This window comes from Podarcis raffonei, chromosome 9 (assembly GCF_027172205.1).
Source record: "Podarcis raffonei isolate rPodRaf1 chromosome 9, rPodRaf1.pri, whole genome shotgun sequence".
NCBI lineage: Eukaryota > Metazoa > Chordata > Lepidosauria > Squamata > Lacertidae > Podarcis > Podarcis raffonei.
Window position 1 is genome coordinate 76,854,495 of NC_070610.1, and position 16,584 is coordinate 76,871,078.

A 16,584-nucleotide genomic window follows, 5' to 3' on the forward strand; every position below is an offset into this window, starting at 1 on the left:
TGAAAGCCATTTCTGGAGGTCAAAACTGCCCCATCCCACAAACTTGACATGAGCCAACAGTGTGACGCGGCAGCTAAAAAAGCCAATGCAATTCTGGGCTGCATCAATAGGAGTATAGCATCTAGATCAAGGGAAGTAATAGTGCCACTGTATTCTGCTCTGGTCAGACCTCACCTGGAGTACTGTGTCCAGTTCTGGGCGCCACAGTTCAGGAAGGACACTGACAAACTGGAACGTGTCCAGAGGAGGGCAACCAGAATGGTCAAAGGCCTGGAAACGATGCCTTATGAGGAACGGCTAAGGGAGCTGGGCATGTTTAGCCTGGAGAAGAGGAGGTTAAGGGGTGATATGATAGCCATGTTCAAATATATAAAAGGATGTCACATAGAGGAGGGAGAAAGGTTGTTTTCTGCTGCTCCAGAGAAGCGGACACAGAGCAATGGATCCAAACTACAAGAAAGAAGATTCCACCTAAACATTAGGAAGAACTTCCTGACAGTAAGAGCTGTTTGACAGTGGAATTTGCTGCCAAGGAGTGTGGTGGAGTCTCCTTCTTTGGAGGTCTTTAAGCAGAGGCTTGACAACCATATGTCAGGAGTGCTCTGATGGTGTTTCCTGCTTGGCAGGGGGTTGGACTCGATGGCCCTTGTGGTCTCTTCCAACTCTATGATTCTATGTGCAGAAATTCAAGAGGTGAAGCTTTTGCTGAGATGCTTCACCTGGGCAAGCATCACCTGGTGAATCGCTGCTTCAGTTGCAGGGATAGTAAAGCAGGGTGCTCCCCCCACCACTCAGGTTTACCCCCCACCCGCAGGCTTAGTCCGCAACTCTTAATATATTCTCACTACTTGGGAGTAAAGACATGCAGACAGTGGGACTGACTTCTGTCAGGGATTTCTCTAGCTTGTGATTCCTGCATTGCAGGAGTTTGAACTAGATGACCCTTTGGGTCCCTTCCAAGGCTAGGATTATATAATATGATTCCTTGTTTTCCTGGAAAGTGAACAACACTTTAATCTTTAACATCACCCCCTTGATATTCTTCAGAAAGTCTCTTTTAATTTATATTAAATTAATTGGATGACTCCAAACCCTAGCTGTCAATTTTTCCCTTTTCTTGCGAGGAATCCTATTCGGAATAAGGGAATTTTGACAGCTATAAGGCAACGTTGACAGCTATGCGGATGATTCCAAACCCTCGATCTTTACAAAAAGGAAGCAAACCAACCTCTCCCTGTTCTTTTTCCCCCCTTTCTCCTTTCCCCTCTATTAGGAGCTTGTTGGTAGGATCTCTCTCCCCCCCCCCCCCCGCAAAAAAACACACCAATATGAGTGGCAGCTGATGGATTCGAACCCTCCACCAATGCACCAATGGCATAGTCAAGAGCTTGGGCTCCTCCAATGAGAGGGAGCTGGAGGGCGGGCTTTTCCCTCCTAATGTCAGAGCGTCAAGAGTGTTCCACAGCTGATGCGCCCAGAGAGTGCTTGCAAGAGGGGCCCTTGGCAGGCAGCTGTTGCGGCCCCCCCCCCAAGCAATGCTCCCCATTTGGCCCAGATGTTTGTGCATCTTGCTCTGCTTCGGCCCCTTCGCTCACAGTGAGTATCCCCTCGGCTTCCTAACCTGGGGCTGGTGCATTCATGGGGGCCGGAAGATTCTGGCTGACAGCTGGCATGGCAGAAAGCCTCCCTTACCCCTCTCGCTCAGGCTGCAGATGTTTGAATCTGATCTTCCTTCGATCTTCCTTCCTCTTTTCAAGTTCATGTGTTTGCCTTGTCTAGCCTTAGTAAGTTGCATGGGTCTTTTTATGAAGATGTTCCTTTCTCAAGATCTTGCAATGCTTTTTAATAATAATAATACAGTGGTACCTCGGGTTAAGTACTTACCGGTAATTCGTTCCGGAGGTCCGTTCTTAACCTGAAACTGTTCTTAACCTGAACCACCACTTTAGCTAATGGGGCCTCCCGCTGCTGCCACACTGCCAGAGCACGATTTCTGTTCTTATCCTGAAGCAAAGTTCTTAACCCGAGGTAATATTTCTGGGATAGCGAAGTCTGTAACCTGAAGCGTCTGTAACCCGAGGTACCACTGTAATAATAATAATAGTAATAATGATAATAATAATAATACAATTTATTATTTCTACTCCGCCCATCTGACTGGGTTTCCCAGCCACTCCGGGCAGCTTCCAACAAAATATTAAAATACAGTAATGCATCAAACATTAAAAGCTTCCCTAAACAGGGCTGACTTCAGATGTCTTCTAAATGTTAGGTAGTTGTTTATCTCTTTGACATCTGGTGGGAGGGTGTTCCACAGGGCGGGTGCCACCACCAAGAAGGCCCTCTGCCTGGTTCCCTGTAACTTGGCTTCTCACAGTGAGGGAACCACCAGAAGGCCCTCAGCGCTGGACCTCAGTGTCTGGGCTGAACAATGGGGGTGGAGACGCTCCTTCAGGTATACAGGACCGAGGCCATTTAGGGCTTTAAAGGTCAGCACCAACACTTTGAATTGTGCTTGGAAACGTGCTGGGAGCTAATGTAGGTCTTTCAAGACCGGTGTTATGTGGTCTCCACGGCCGCTCCCAGTCACCAGTCTAGCTGCCGCATTCTGGATTAGTTGTAGTTTCCGGGTCACCTTCAAAGGTAGCCCCACATAGAGCGCATTGCAGTAGTCCAAACGGGAGATAACCAGAGCACGCACCACTCTGGCGAGACAGTCTGCTGGCAGGGAGGGTCAAAAGTGAGTTTTGCAATTGGCGTTCTTGAGAGAGGGGGGCAGTTGCGTACACAGAGACAAAAACCTAGCAAGAGCTTGCTGGATCAGGCCCATCTAGTCCAGCATCGTGTTCTCACAGGGGCCAACCAGATGCCTATTATGGGGAACCCGCAAGCAGGTTTCAGGCGCAAGAGAAACGCTCTCCCTTCCTGCGCTTTCCAGCAACGGATATTGAGACACATTGCTGCATCCAACTGTGACCCCGTCCATTTAAAATCACATTCTCTCCCCACCCACCCAAAGGATCCTCGTAATGGTAATTTTTATTAAGGGTGCTGGGAATTGTAGTTCTGCGGGGTAAACTATAGTTCCCAGAATTTTGACCGTGAAGTTTGGGAGGACCCAAACGATGGATTCAAATTGCAAAAGGGGAATTCCGACATTAGGAAGAACTTTCTGGCAGTAAGAGCTGTTTGACGGTGGGACAGACTTCCTCAAAAGGTGGCGGATGTTGTAAACAATTGTAAACAAAAATACAGTGGTGCCCCGCAAGACGAAAGCCTCGCAAGACGAAAAACTCGCTAGACGAAAGGGTTTTCCGTTTTTTGAGTCGTTCCGCAAGACGAATTTCCCTATGGGCTTGCTTCGCAAGACGAAACGTCTTGCGAGTTCTTGCAAGTTTGTTTCCTTTTTCTTAAAGCCGCTAAGCCGTTAATAGCCGCTAAGCCGCTAAGCCGTTAATAGCCGCTAAGCCGCTAAGCCGTTAATAGCCGCTAAGCCGCTAAGCCGCTAATAGCCGTGCTTCGCAAGACGAAAAAACCACAAGACAAAGAGACTCGCAGAACGGATTAATTTCGTCTTGCGAGGCACCACTGTATGCGCTTTTCCCTTATGGTGTATCCAAGAGCCCATATAGAGTCTTTACGTGGGTTCCCTATTGGTAGGAGAGAATAACAGAGGCCAACCAGAGAATATTGAGAAGCAAAGCAGCTAGTAAGCTTGATCTGTATTGATCTGTTGCAACAGGGTGCTCCCCTCACACGCAGGAAAGGAGGAGGACCCAGAAAAATGCTGTGCAAGGCCTTATAAAGACTTTTGAAATTGCCACCCTGTAGATCAAGACCACCCCCAGAAACATTATGCATACATCACAGAAGGGGTGTAACCTAAGACCACCCCTCAGATACATCATACCTACATCACAGAAATTTAAATGTTGTTTTTCTCTTGTCCTTGTTTATCTCCTGTCTGGCAGGTTACTTGATTGGATTTCCAGGGTAGCCCGGCCATTCTTTTGTAGCGATAAATACTTAGTTCCTGGGCCAGGTCACAGGCTCACACACAGGCTCAAACAGAGACAGGATTTGTGAAGGAAAAGGCAATGGGGAGGCTTTTCCATTTTGACCTTGCAGAGAAAAGATTTGGTCAGTTTAGGAATCAAAATGGTTCCAGGTTGGCCTTCCTGTGCTTGGTTGGTACACTTATGAACATTACCATATATCTAAGACCATAAAATTCCTATTACACGGACTATCGGTCAGGGATTATTCAGCTACATGGCATGGAAGGTTGTCATTGGCAAGACACCGGTTTCCAGAGCGGCCCACGAGCTTCTTGCAACTGCTCCAGAGTATATGGTGTGTGGGCTTTGCAGTCTCAAGCCTATTTATAATCCTTTGCTCCCCCCCCCCCCCCGCACGCTTCCTATTTGCAGCTACGTGGCAACAGCCGGTTGCATGGAATGCGGCCAGGGAAATTGTTTCCATTCTTCCTCTTCCTATCGCAGTTATGGGCCGGCTTGAAAAACATGGGTCTCCCAGGGTTGGTATATGAAATATACAGTGGTACCTTGGGTTAAGTACTTAATTCGTCCGGAGGTCCGTTCTTAACCTGAAACTGTTCTTATCCTGAAGCACCACTTTAGCTAATGGGGCCTCCCACTGCTGCCGCGCCACCGGAGCACGATTTCTGTTCTCATCCTGAAGCAAAGTTCTTAACCTGAGGTATTTATTCTGGGTTAGCGGAGTCTGTAACCTGAAGCGAGTGTAACCTGACGCGTATGTAACCCGAGGTACCACTGTACTCGGAGTCGAGAGTGGATTATCATGCTCTTTATTCAGCTCATAGTAGTGAGGAATGAAGAATGAAAGTTCCCCTGAAGTATCTGCTTTATATACATTATTTACACAATGGGCCCCACGTGATTGGCTAATTCTGGGATTCTCCTGTAGGCCAATCAGGTTGTGGATTCACTTCCACCTGGAGCTGGATTGGGTGGCTCCTGTGGACCAATCAGACTGCTGCATTTTGGATCCTGTTCTAGGACCAATCAGACTGCTGCATTTTGGATCCTATTCAGCTCAGTACATAACAGTATAGAACATTGCAGGGAGCAGAATATGGAGGAGGTTATATATTCAGATATCGACTCCTCTCTTTTTTCCTCCAATTATCCTCCTATTCTGGGTTTCTCCTGAAGAAGCGTGAAGCACCAGAGAACTGTGCTTCCTGTCCCCAGACCCTTCTTTGACTTCCAAAGCTGCTCTGAGATTCTCTTCGCAATCCCACAGACCCACCAAATCCCAGCCACTGTCATGAATGGTCTTGGCTGGCAGCTTTGAGTTGCCGTTTCTGCCTGAGGTGGCATTCAGCTAATTTTCTTTCGGGTTTGGGCCCCGGAATGCAATTGTGGATAGGGCGATTGTGCTGGAGAAAACTGGATAAGCCTGCCACCTGGTAACATTTTTTAAAAAACCCTTCCAGTTTAATTAGTTTAGCCTTTGCCAGCCTGGTGCCCTGCAGGTGTGTTGGACTACAAATCCCATCAGCCACAGCCAGCTGATGGGATTTGTAGTCCAAAACAACTGAAGGGCACCAGGCTGGCCAAGGCTGAGTTACTGCATGTTTAAAAGGGTTTAAGGTCAGTGAGAAAGAGGAGGATTGGTTTGAGAAGATATTGAATTATTTGGGCAGGTTTGAACAATTTGGGGCAATTAAAATGTTAAAAGTTAAATAAACCTTGTGGATGGAGGAGTGTTAACGTATATAAAATTGTACATATGGTTGATTTGAATATGTTATTATTGATTATGTATACCCAATGTATCAGCTGCCTGGGGGGGTTTCACTGTTTGTGTTTGGTTGTAGGTAGGAAAATAAATTAAACTAAAAAAAAAATGCACGTAAGATGCGACTGTGCTGTAATGAAAATAGTCAGGGTATCCCAGTGCTCCCTTCATCTCTGTTTTCTTTGAGCCTCTTTTGGCACAATCTGCCCCAAGAGCTCATGCTCTCTTTCTCTCTTGGCACTGCAGGCTTACGTATCCAGGAATACCTCTACTTCCAGGTGTTGAGCCCCGGCGATATCCGCTACATCTTCACTGCCACCCCAGCCAAGGATTTCGGAGGGGTGTTTGTAAGTATGAGAACCAGGCCCCCGTCCCCTCCCAGCGGTGCCCAACGTCGTTTTATTTTTAATTTTTATTAATCACATTTATCTTCCGGGGATCTCAAGGTGGTGTATATGGCTCTCTTCCTCCTCCTCCCCATTTCATCTTCACAACAACCTTGTGAGGTAGGGCTAGGCTAAGAGATGGTGACCGACTCAAAGGTCACCCAGTGAGCTTCATGGCCGGGTGGGGATTCGAACCCTGCTCTCCCAGGTCTGAGTCCAGCGCTCTATAACCATTACGCCACACTGACTGCAAAACAGACTTCATTTTTTGGAGGGAGGGTTTAAAATGTAACTGTAGCGTTCCCAAAGCAAGGAAGGATTGGACTCTGATTAATAAAATACTCACGAGGCTTGACCAGCAAGACTCTGGGAGGGGTGCCAATAATAATTCCCTCCACCCCTCGACCCAGGTCGTTTTATTCACAAAAGAACTTTTTACACAGTGTTCGTAAGAACCAATCAGATTGCCCCGAAAAGGTTTCTGCCCCACGGAGTTTGCAGTGTGGTTCTTATGGCGTTGCGCTTGCAAAGGCCGGCTTTTGGGGCCAGCCTCCGTCTGTGCAGTGGCCTTTGGGACTGGAACATGAGGCAGGAGATGGGCTTGATGTGGCCCTCGGAACAGCTGATGACGTGCAGTCTGACACGGGTCCTGCACCCTCCCACCCTGGAGTCTGACCCACAGCCCCACCCGTGGATGTGGGTGAACTCAAATCTGGCCTGCAGCATCCCTGGGCATGCCTCAGTGGTGGCGCCACTGCCTTCATCTTGTCCTGCCGCTAGAGAGGTCTGTGGAGACCGGCCAGCAATTCAATGGCAAGAAGATTACGTACCTTTTCGACTGTTTTGGCATGAGCTATTGCATGGCTCTAATCTGGACTGGCCCTCCTGATTTCAATGGCCGCCAGCAGCCTATGTGTCAGTTCTGTTTTTAATTAATTAAAATGTTTGAATCCCCCCCCCAAAAAAAGAACCAATCAGATTTCCTCTGAGCATTTTAAAACCCCCACGTGGGACAAAGTTAAAGTTGAAACTACAAAGAAACTATTTCCTACTTGAGCGTGCATATGTAGTTCAGAGTAAATAAAATAGGAATAAAAGGAGGAATGCAATCAGCAAAACCCCGGAGGTCATAAACAGGAATAAACAGGAGAGGAAGGATGGCAGTATTTACCATCTCCTTGTGAACTCTCTTCCTGGCCCTTAAGATCTATCTAAAGATTAACAAACTACATCAAAGTAACCTACTATTTTTATGTACTGAGGATGCCCAGTGAAGCAACTAGCCTGTGTTTCAGAATGCTTATACGTGCCTGTCAGGTGTAGAGAAAGCAAATGGCAGAGGTGGAGAGGCTTGTGGGATTCGATCAGAAATTATTGTCAATGAATCAAACCCAGTCAACACAATGCTTTCATTGCTGACACAATGACTTGCTCCATATTTCATAATTCCTCATAGCAATCCCACCTGACCCCCCCAGTAACAGAGAGGATAACAAATGTATTAGGACATAAGCTTCCGTTAACAATAGCTCACTTCATCCAATACTTGAAGTGTTATCCTGAGTCACTGGTACATTTTCACATGGTTGGATGTGTGTGAGAGGAGTCATAAGCTAATAATGGCGAAAATGGCTTTAAGTAAGAGAGATAATTTGCAAAAACAGAAACAACACACCAGTAGCTGATAACACAGGCGTCCTGGCATTGATATGCTAGTTCACCACTGTGCTACACTGGGTTCTCATGGTGCCAGAAGGAGAAATGAAGAAGCTCTGGCGCTTCTGTCTGAGATATTCAGCAAGTTGTAATTCTGCTCTGCTTTCTTTCTGCCTCTCTTTCGCCTGCCCAAGAACACGAGATACCAGCAGATCTACCTGGTTCCAGCAGACCCTCCGGAGGCTTGCGGGGCTCTGAACAACGGAGTCTTCATCGAAGGCCAGATCGCCTTGGTGGAGCGTGGGTGAGTTTCCTTGCATAGGAAGAGGGTCAGGCTGCTTTCGAGGGCTACATTTTTAATTAACGGGATTGCTTTCATGTGCATTTTGATTAACCTTCCCATGAGTCGCTTGTTCGCCCGCACACTTTTTGACGCATTTCCCTGTCTCTTTCCAAAAGTCTGCGCACAAAGCCCTTAACAACGCAGGACCCAGTTTGCCTGCCGTAGGCCCTAACTGGTGACACCAGTCACGAAATTAAAAGACGCCTGCTTCTTGGGAGAAAAGCAATGGCAAACCTAGGCAGCATCTTAAAAAGCAGTGACATCACCTTTTGAATTATGGTGCTGGAGGAGACTCTTGAGAGTCCCATGGACTGCAAGAAGATCCAGCTTATCCATTCTGAAGGAAATCAGCCCTGAGTGCTCACGGGAAGGACAGATCCTGAAGCTGAGGCTCCAAGACTTTGGCCACCTCATGAGAAGAGAAGACTCCCTGATGTTGGGAGAGTCCATGGGACTCTCCAGAGTCTCCTCCAGCACCATAATTCAAAAGCATCTTCGGCGATCAGCCTTCTTGATGGTCCAGCTCTCACTTCCATACATCACTACTGGGAAAACCATAGCTTTAACTATACGGACCTTTGTTGGCAAGGTGATGTCTCTGCTTTTTAAGATGCTGTCTAGGTTTGTCATTGCTTTTCTCCCAAGAAGCAGGCGTCTTTTAATTCCATGACTGCCGTCACCATCTGCAGTGATCATGGAGCCCAAGCAAGTAAAATCTCTCACTGCCTCCATTTCTTCCCCTTCTATTTGCCAGGAGGTGATGGGACCAGTGGCCATGATCTTCGTTTTTTTGATGTTGAGCTTCAGACCATATTTTGTGCTCTCCTCTTTCACCCAATGATGATGATAGCAATAGCAATAGTAGCCCTCCCATCTTACTGGATTCCCCCAGCTGCTCAGGGCAGCTTCAAACGGTTATAAAAACATAATAAAGCGCCATACATTCCAAACTTCCCTATACAGGGAACAATACCTGTCTAGTTTGGATCAGAGTGTCTGTGAAGGACTTGAAACTCTCTTGCCGCCTTTCCGACAGTGGCTGCTCATTCCTGTCCAAGACTCGCATTGTCCAGGAACTCGGCGGCCGTGCGGTGATCATCGCGGACAACGCCTATGACAACGACAGCTCCTACGTGGAGATGATCCAGGACAGCACCAGGCGGACAGCGGACATCCCTGCCCTCTTCCTGCTTGGGAGGGACGGGTAAGTGGCTTGGAGCTGGCGTAGCCAGAGGCTTCCGAGATCAGGCAAAATCCCTTCCGTGGCTGGATCTACACTCAGTTTTTAAACGTTATTAGAATGATATCGGAAAGATTGTTCTAAAACGTCAAGAAAATAAAAGTCCCTTTTGCTTTCTTTCTCCGCCGTCTCCCTGGCTTCTGGTTGCTCTCATGTCACGTTTTAATTACACACCGTGGACATTAAAACATAACGTCACATGGCTATATGATTAACAGAATCTTCCCTTTGCTTTTTCTTAGCGTTAAAAACCATGAGTGTAGATCTGCCCTGCGTCTTGTAAAAATAGAAGACAATCTTGGAAATGAAACAAGCAAACAAAAAATCCTTTCAGTAGAACCTTAGAGACCAACTAAGTTTGTTACTGGTATGAGCTTTCGTGTGCATGCACACTTCTTCAGATATGAAAGCACATGAAAGCTCATACCAATAACAAACTTGGTCTCTAAGGTGCTACTGGAAAGAATTTTTTTATTTTGTTTCGACTACAGCAGACCAACACGGCTACCTACCTGTAACTAGAATCTTGGAAATGGTAAAGAAATGGGGGGTTTTATCAGTGATGGCCGTAATAACAGAGTTATTCCTCCACTGTTGGAGGGAATCGCCCCTTGAATACCTGTTTGCTGGCAATCACAAGTGGAGAGAGAGGACGGTTGAGCTCAGGTTCTGTTTCTGGCTTCCTGTAGACACCTGGTCAGTTACTGTGAGAAACAGGAAGCTGGACAGATGTAGCCAGACCAGTTATGTGGCTTCCCTTAAGTGCATAGTATTAAATTTGAGTGCAGTAACTATTGGGTTATGGTTATGATATAAAAAGAGTGAAGATTGGGTGCAGCAATGAGATAGTATTTAAAAAAGAAAGCCACAGAAAAGGGGACGAGAAGTCGATAAAACAGAAGGAACACTGGGATTTTATGTGAAATTTGTGGAAAATTTAATAAACTATATTATAAGAAATAAATAAATTTGAGAGCAGAGAGCTGGTGTGCAAATCTGCTGGCAGCAGTAACAACCCTTGCAACAACAACAACAAAATCTAACAATGGGAGAATGGAGGAGAGATTGCCAAATTTTAGGAATGCAGAAATTCACCCGTTTTAAAAGTGCATTGGCACACAGAAGCAGCAAAACCAGTTCCTTTTTTAAAAAGGGAAAACTGAGTGAGTGGTTGGCAGGTTCCGGAACAGGATCAAAGCTCTGGAAAACATCAGCCCAAAACTCTTGAGTTATGTTGAGATAGAACACGTTTGTTTATGTTGTGAGTCCGACTTGGAACAAGGATGCTTACTGGGGATACCTGGAACAGAGTGGACCAAAAGGGAAATTGCAGGCCACTTGGAGACATGGAGACGGCTGGCCAGTTTAGTGTGGCCCCTCGAGTTTCCGCCAGAATCCTGCAAACATTGGTCGGACCTTGACAGGCCGCTGGGGTCCTGGCTGGTTGGTTGGTTTGGAAAAATGTAGATGGGGCAAAGGCAAACCCATCACTGATCCAGAATAGAAATTGATCAGCTGTACTGCGCTATGGAGGACATGGGTGACACTGTGGGTTAAACCACAGAGCCTAGGACTTGCCGATCAGAAGGTCAGCAGTTCGAATCCCCGCGACAGGGTGAGCTCTCGTTGCTCAGTCCCTGCTCCTGCCAACCTAGCAGTTCGAAAGCACGTCAAAGTGCAAGTAGATAAATAGGCACCGCTCCGGCGGGATTGGGACAGACAGAAGTACTGTTTTGGGGGGACAGGAGGCGGGTGGATGTAGAGGACTCCCTGGTCCTGAATAGGGCAACTGTGCCCCTGAAGGACCAGGTGCGCAGCCTGGGAGTCATTATGGACTCACAGCTGTCCATGGAGGCGCAGGTCAATTCTGTGTCCAGGGCAGCTGTCTCGGAGGTCCATCTGGTATGCAGGCTGAGACCCTCCCTGCCTGTCCTCTGTCTCACCAGAGTGGTGCATGCTCTGGTTATCTCCCGCTTGGACTGCAATGCGCTCTATGTGGGGCTACCTTTGAAGGTGATCAGACTATCAGACTTTTAGAACTTTTAGAAGACATCTGAAGGCAGCCGTTTAGGGAAGCTTTTAATGTTTAATTGTTGTTGTTGTTTAGTCGTTTAGTCCTGTCTGACTCTTCGTGACCCCATGGACCAGAGAACGCCAGGCACTCCTGTCTTCCACTGGCTCCCGCAGTTTGGTCAAACTCATGTTTGTGGCTTCGAGAACACAGTCCAACCATCTCATCCTCTGTCGTCCCCTTCTCCTTGTGCCCTCAATCTTTCCCAACATCAGGGTCTTTTCTAGGGAGTCTTCTCTTCTCATGAGGTGGCCAAAGTATTGGAGCCTCAGCTTCAGGATCTGTCCTTCCAGTGAGCACTCAGGGCTGATTTCCTTAAGAATGGATCAGTTTGATCTTCTTGCAGTCCATGGGACTCTCAAGAGTCTCCTTCAGCACCATAATTCAAAAGCATCCATTCTTTGGCGATCAGCCTTCTTTATGGTCCAGCTCTCACTTCCATACATCACTACCGGGAAAACCATGGCTTTAACTATACTGTTTAACTATAATGTTTAATAGGTTACTGTATTTTAATATTCCATTGGAAGCCGCCCAGAGTGGCTGGAGAAACCCCCCTTGATGGGCGGGGTATAAATAATAAATTATCATTATTATTATTATTATAAGTATAATTATTATTACAGATTGAGGTTGAATCCTGACAAGACAGAAGTACTGTTTTTGGGGGACAGGGAGCGGGTTGGTGTGGGGGATTCCCTGGTCTTGAATGGGGTAACTGTGCCCCTGAAGGACCAGGTGCGCAGCCTGGGAGTCATTTTGGACTCACAGCTGTCCATGGAGGCACAGGTTAACTCTGTGTCCAGGGCAGCTGTCTACCAGCTCCACCTGGTACGCAGGCTAAGACCCTACCTGCCTGCGAACTGTCTCGCCAGAGTGGTGCACGCTCTAGTTATCTCACGCTTGGACTACTGCAACGCGCTCTACGTGGGGCTACCTTTGAAGGTGACCCGGAAACTGCAATTAATCCAGAATGTGGCAGCTAGACTGGTGACTGGGAGTGGCCGCCGGGACCACATAACACCAGTCCTGAAAGATCTGCATTGGCTCCCAGTACGTTTCCGAGCACAATTCAAAGTGTTGGTGCTGACCTTTAAAGCCCTAAACGGCCTCGGTCCTGTATACCTGAAGGAGCGTCTCCACCCCCATCATTCAGCCCAGACACTGAGATCCAGCGCCGAGGGCCTTCTGGCGGTTCCCTCATTGCGAGAAGTGAGGCTACAGGGAACCAGACAGAGGGCCTTCTCAGTAGTGGCGCCCGCCCTGTGGAACGCCCTCCCATCAGATGTCAAAGCGATAAATAATTACCTGACATTCAGAAGACATCTTAAGGCAGCTCTGTTCAGGGAAGTTTTTAATATGTAACGCTGTACTGTTTTTAACACTGATTGGGAGCCGCCCAGAGTGGCTGGGGAAACTCAGCCAGATGGGTGGGGTATAAATAATAAATTATTATTATTATTATTATTATTATTATTATTATTATTATTATTATTATTATCATCCCGCAAGCAGGATTCGAGCACAAGAGTCCTCTTGCCTCCTGTGGTTTCCAGCAACTGGGATTCAGAAGCATCACTGCCCTCTGTGACAGGGAGTTCCGTAGTTTAACTATGCAGTGCGTCCACCGGCCAAAGTCACTATGGCTTTACCACCCTCTTTCCAGGTACATGATCCGCCGATCCTTGGAGCAGCACGGTCTCCCCTGGGCAGTCATTTCCATCCCTGTAAACGTCACCAGCATCTCGACCTACGAACTGATGCAGCCTCCATGGACCTTTTGGTAGCAGAGCAAGCAGGGCGAAGGATGCTGGCGAGGGCGGACCACAGACTGGCCGGCCGGCCCTTCCGAAAGAAGCTGGGCTGGGGCCTTACGAACTAGCAACCTCCTCGATGTTCCGTCAGCTCGCCTCCTTCAAGAATCGGAGCCTCCATTTTCGGGTGGCTTTCGTAGGTCGAAGGAGCTGCCCGCGGCGACTCAGCCCTATGGGCTACGTTATAAGCGTGGCACTGGCTTCCCTGCCTGGCAAAACTCTCCAGGGTCGTGGCCAGAAGTCAGTCCTGGATCCTTGGGCACCAGGTACCACCCGTGGACTGTTCCAGCAAAATATCCCTTCGAAATCCTGTGATTCAGCAGAGGCAGTTTGCTCTTTCTTGCGCTGTTCCTCCTCCCCATTGGGCTCAGGATCGTGCCCCCATTTCACTGGCTGCTTTCCATTTGGAAGAGAGAGGCAGAGTGCGTCTCTCTTGGAGGACTGGGGCTGTGGATGATTTAGGTTTACCTTTTCCCATCAATGGGGGAGCATCCCCCCAGCAGTTCTGTGGTCCTGCTTCTTGTTCCGTTTTTGTTTTTTGTTTGGCGATGCCACAGCCTTCCACGGCACCCTCTCGGAATTTCGAACGTGCCCGTTGGCAAACTCTGTTTAAACTGGGGAAGGGAGTGGCTGATGCGGAGACCTCTGGGACACAAATTGCGTGCGGCTGCCAGGGTGGTGCCCCCGGGCACACAGTTGTCCCACACCAGGCCCCCCCCCAATAAAATAGGTTGTGGGGTTTTGTGTGCGTTTTATGCATAGCAGTTTTCCTACTTTGCAAACTGCGCCCAAGGGGTCAACAAGTTTGGCACCCCCTTCTGGTAAGTGCTGGTTGCCTCACGGCCTTCTCCAAACCTTATTTCTAGCACATTTGAGTACAGTCATACCTCATGTTGCGTCTGCTTCAGGTTGCGGACTGCTGAAACCTGGAAGTACCCGAACGGGTTATTTCCGGGTTTTGGCAGTCACACATGCGCAGAAGCACCAAATCATGCTTTGTGCATGCGCAGAAGTGCTGAATTGCAACCCCCACATGCAGACGCGGGTTGCGAACGCTGCGGGTTGTGAACGTGCATCCCACACGGATCATGTTCGCAACCCGAGCGTCCACTGTACAGTCGTACCTTGGTTCTCGAACAGAATGCATTCTGGGAGTCCGTTTGACTCCCAAAACTGTTCGGAAACCAAAGCATGGCTTCTGATTGGCTGCAGGAGCATCTTGCAGCCAATCGGAAGCCGCGCCAGACGTTTGGCTTCCGAAAACGGTTCAAAAACCGGAACCCTCACTTCCGGTTTTCGATCGTTCAGGAGCCGAGACGTACGAGTTCCAAGGCGTTCGGCAACCAAGGTACGACTGAAGTCCTTTCACGGAAGAAAAAAACAGAGGCGCTAAGACCCTCCTGAAATAAATCTAAGATGAGAGGAAAGCAGAATTCGCCTCCAAAATTTCCCCAAGGAAACGAAAAGCACAACCTCTATCCCTGCAAAAGTAAGCAGAGTGCACTCTACCTGGTGCACAGAAGCATTGGGAGGAAATAGAGGTTGGGTAGGCAAACTAAGGCCCGGGGGCCGGATCAGGCCCAATTGCCTTCTAAATCCGGCCTGCGGACGGTCCGGGAATCAGCGTGTTTTTACATGAGTAGAATGTGTGCTTTTATTTAAAATGCATCTCTGGGTTATTTGTGGGGCATTGGAATTCGTTCATTTCCCTCCCCCCTCCCCCAAAAATAGCCCCAACAAGGTCTGAGGGACAGCGGACCGGCCCCCTGCTGAAAAAGTTTGCTGACCCCTGAAATAGAGGATGGCTGGACTTTGCATTCTCGCCACTTCTGGTTGCAGAAAGAAAACCCTCAAATTTAATGTAAATAAATGGGAAGAGGAAGAGGAAGGTCTCCGCAGTTGCCAAGGGGTGGTGGTCATAGAATCTTAGTTGGAAGGGACCCAATCAGGTCATCTAGTCCAACCCCGCTGCCCCGGTGTCCTCACAGTGACGTTTGAGGGCACCATGTTCTCAAATCCGAGAGAATAATGGCAAGAAAGATTTTGTTGTTGTTTAGTCGTTTAGTCGCGTCCGACTCTTCGTGACCCCATGGACCAGAGCACGCCAGGCACTCCTGTCTGGGAAATGATATTGGGATTTGGGAAATGATATTGGCTCCACCGTGTGAAGAAGTGAGTGAAGTACCTGAGGAGAGACCAGTTGCCAGCTGATCGCCCTGAGTTAAGGGCTATTGGAGAGGACACGGCGATAATAATTTGTTCATGCACTGGATCTAGCAGCTATAGGTCCTGTTGGGAGTCATGAAACTTTTCATAAAGCTCCTGACAAATGAGACTTCCCTGAAGCTGGGCTCCTTTTCTCCCTCGATGAGGACTAGAAACTTGGTTTTGAAAAGAAACAAAAATCAGGACACACCAGAATTGTCACGTCCTATGAAATCACAGCGCCCCACAAATAACACGATCCACCGCTCCCACAAACCTGCTTCATGGGTCTCAGTTTACCCCAGGTAGACTCATAGAATAAGAGAATTAGAAGGGACCAGAGAGTCATCTAGTCCAACCCTCCTGCAGTGCAGGAATCTTTTGTCCAACGTGAGATTCAAACCCACGACTCTGAGATAAAGGGTCTCAGGCTGTACCCACTGAGCTGTCCCATGGTATAAACTCTGCCCTACCTACAACACACACAAAAAACCCCTTGAAAACTAGCTTCTTATTGCTCTGTTAAAACAGCAAAGAACTATTCCCGCATTGCTGGGGGTTGGACTAGATGACCCTTGGGTCCCTCCCAACTCTAAAATTCTGATTATTTTCCAGACTGAACATATCCAGCTCCTTCAACCATTCCTCATACGGCTTGGCTCCCAGACCCTTGATCATCTTGGTCACCTTCCTCTGCATATTTTACAGCTTGTCAACATCCTTTTTAAATTGTGGTGACCAGAACTTAAAAATTGTGCAGCCCTGTTTAGGGAAGTTTTTAAGGACTGATGTTTTAATGTATTTTTAATCTTTTGTTGGAAGCCGCCCAGAGTGGCTGGGGAAACCCAGCCGGATGTGCGGGGTAGAAATAATAAATTATTATTATTATTATTATTATTAATAACAACTGGACACAGTATTCCAGGTGTGGTCTGACCAAGGCAGAATGGAGTGGGACTATTCCTTCCCTTGATCTGGACACTAGACTTCTGTTGATGCAGCCTGGAATAGCATTAGCTTTTTCTGCTGCTGCACAGGGACGCAGGTGGCGCTGTGGGTAAAACCTCAGCGCCTAGGACTTGCCG

General features: G+C 48.0%; 1 protein-coding gene across 1 annotated transcript; it reads left to right on the plus strand.

The window, feature by feature from the left end:
• The first annotated feature begins 1,490 nt into the window (after positions 1 to 1,490).
• PRADC1 (protease associated domain containing 1) lies at positions 1,491 to 14,032 on the plus strand. The gene is made up of 5 exons (XM_053402131.1): positions 1,491 to 1,596; positions 6,031 to 6,131; positions 8,021 to 8,130; positions 9,206 to 9,373; positions 13,147 to 14,032. The coding sequence occupies exons 1-5, from the start codon at positions 1,536 to 1,538 to the stop codon at positions 13,265 to 13,267; spliced, it is 561 nt and encodes a 186-aa protein (XP_053258106.1). The 5' UTR covers positions 1,491 to 1,535; the 3' UTR covers positions 13,268 to 14,032.
• The last annotated feature ends 2,552 nt before the right edge of the window (positions 14,033 to 16,584 follow it).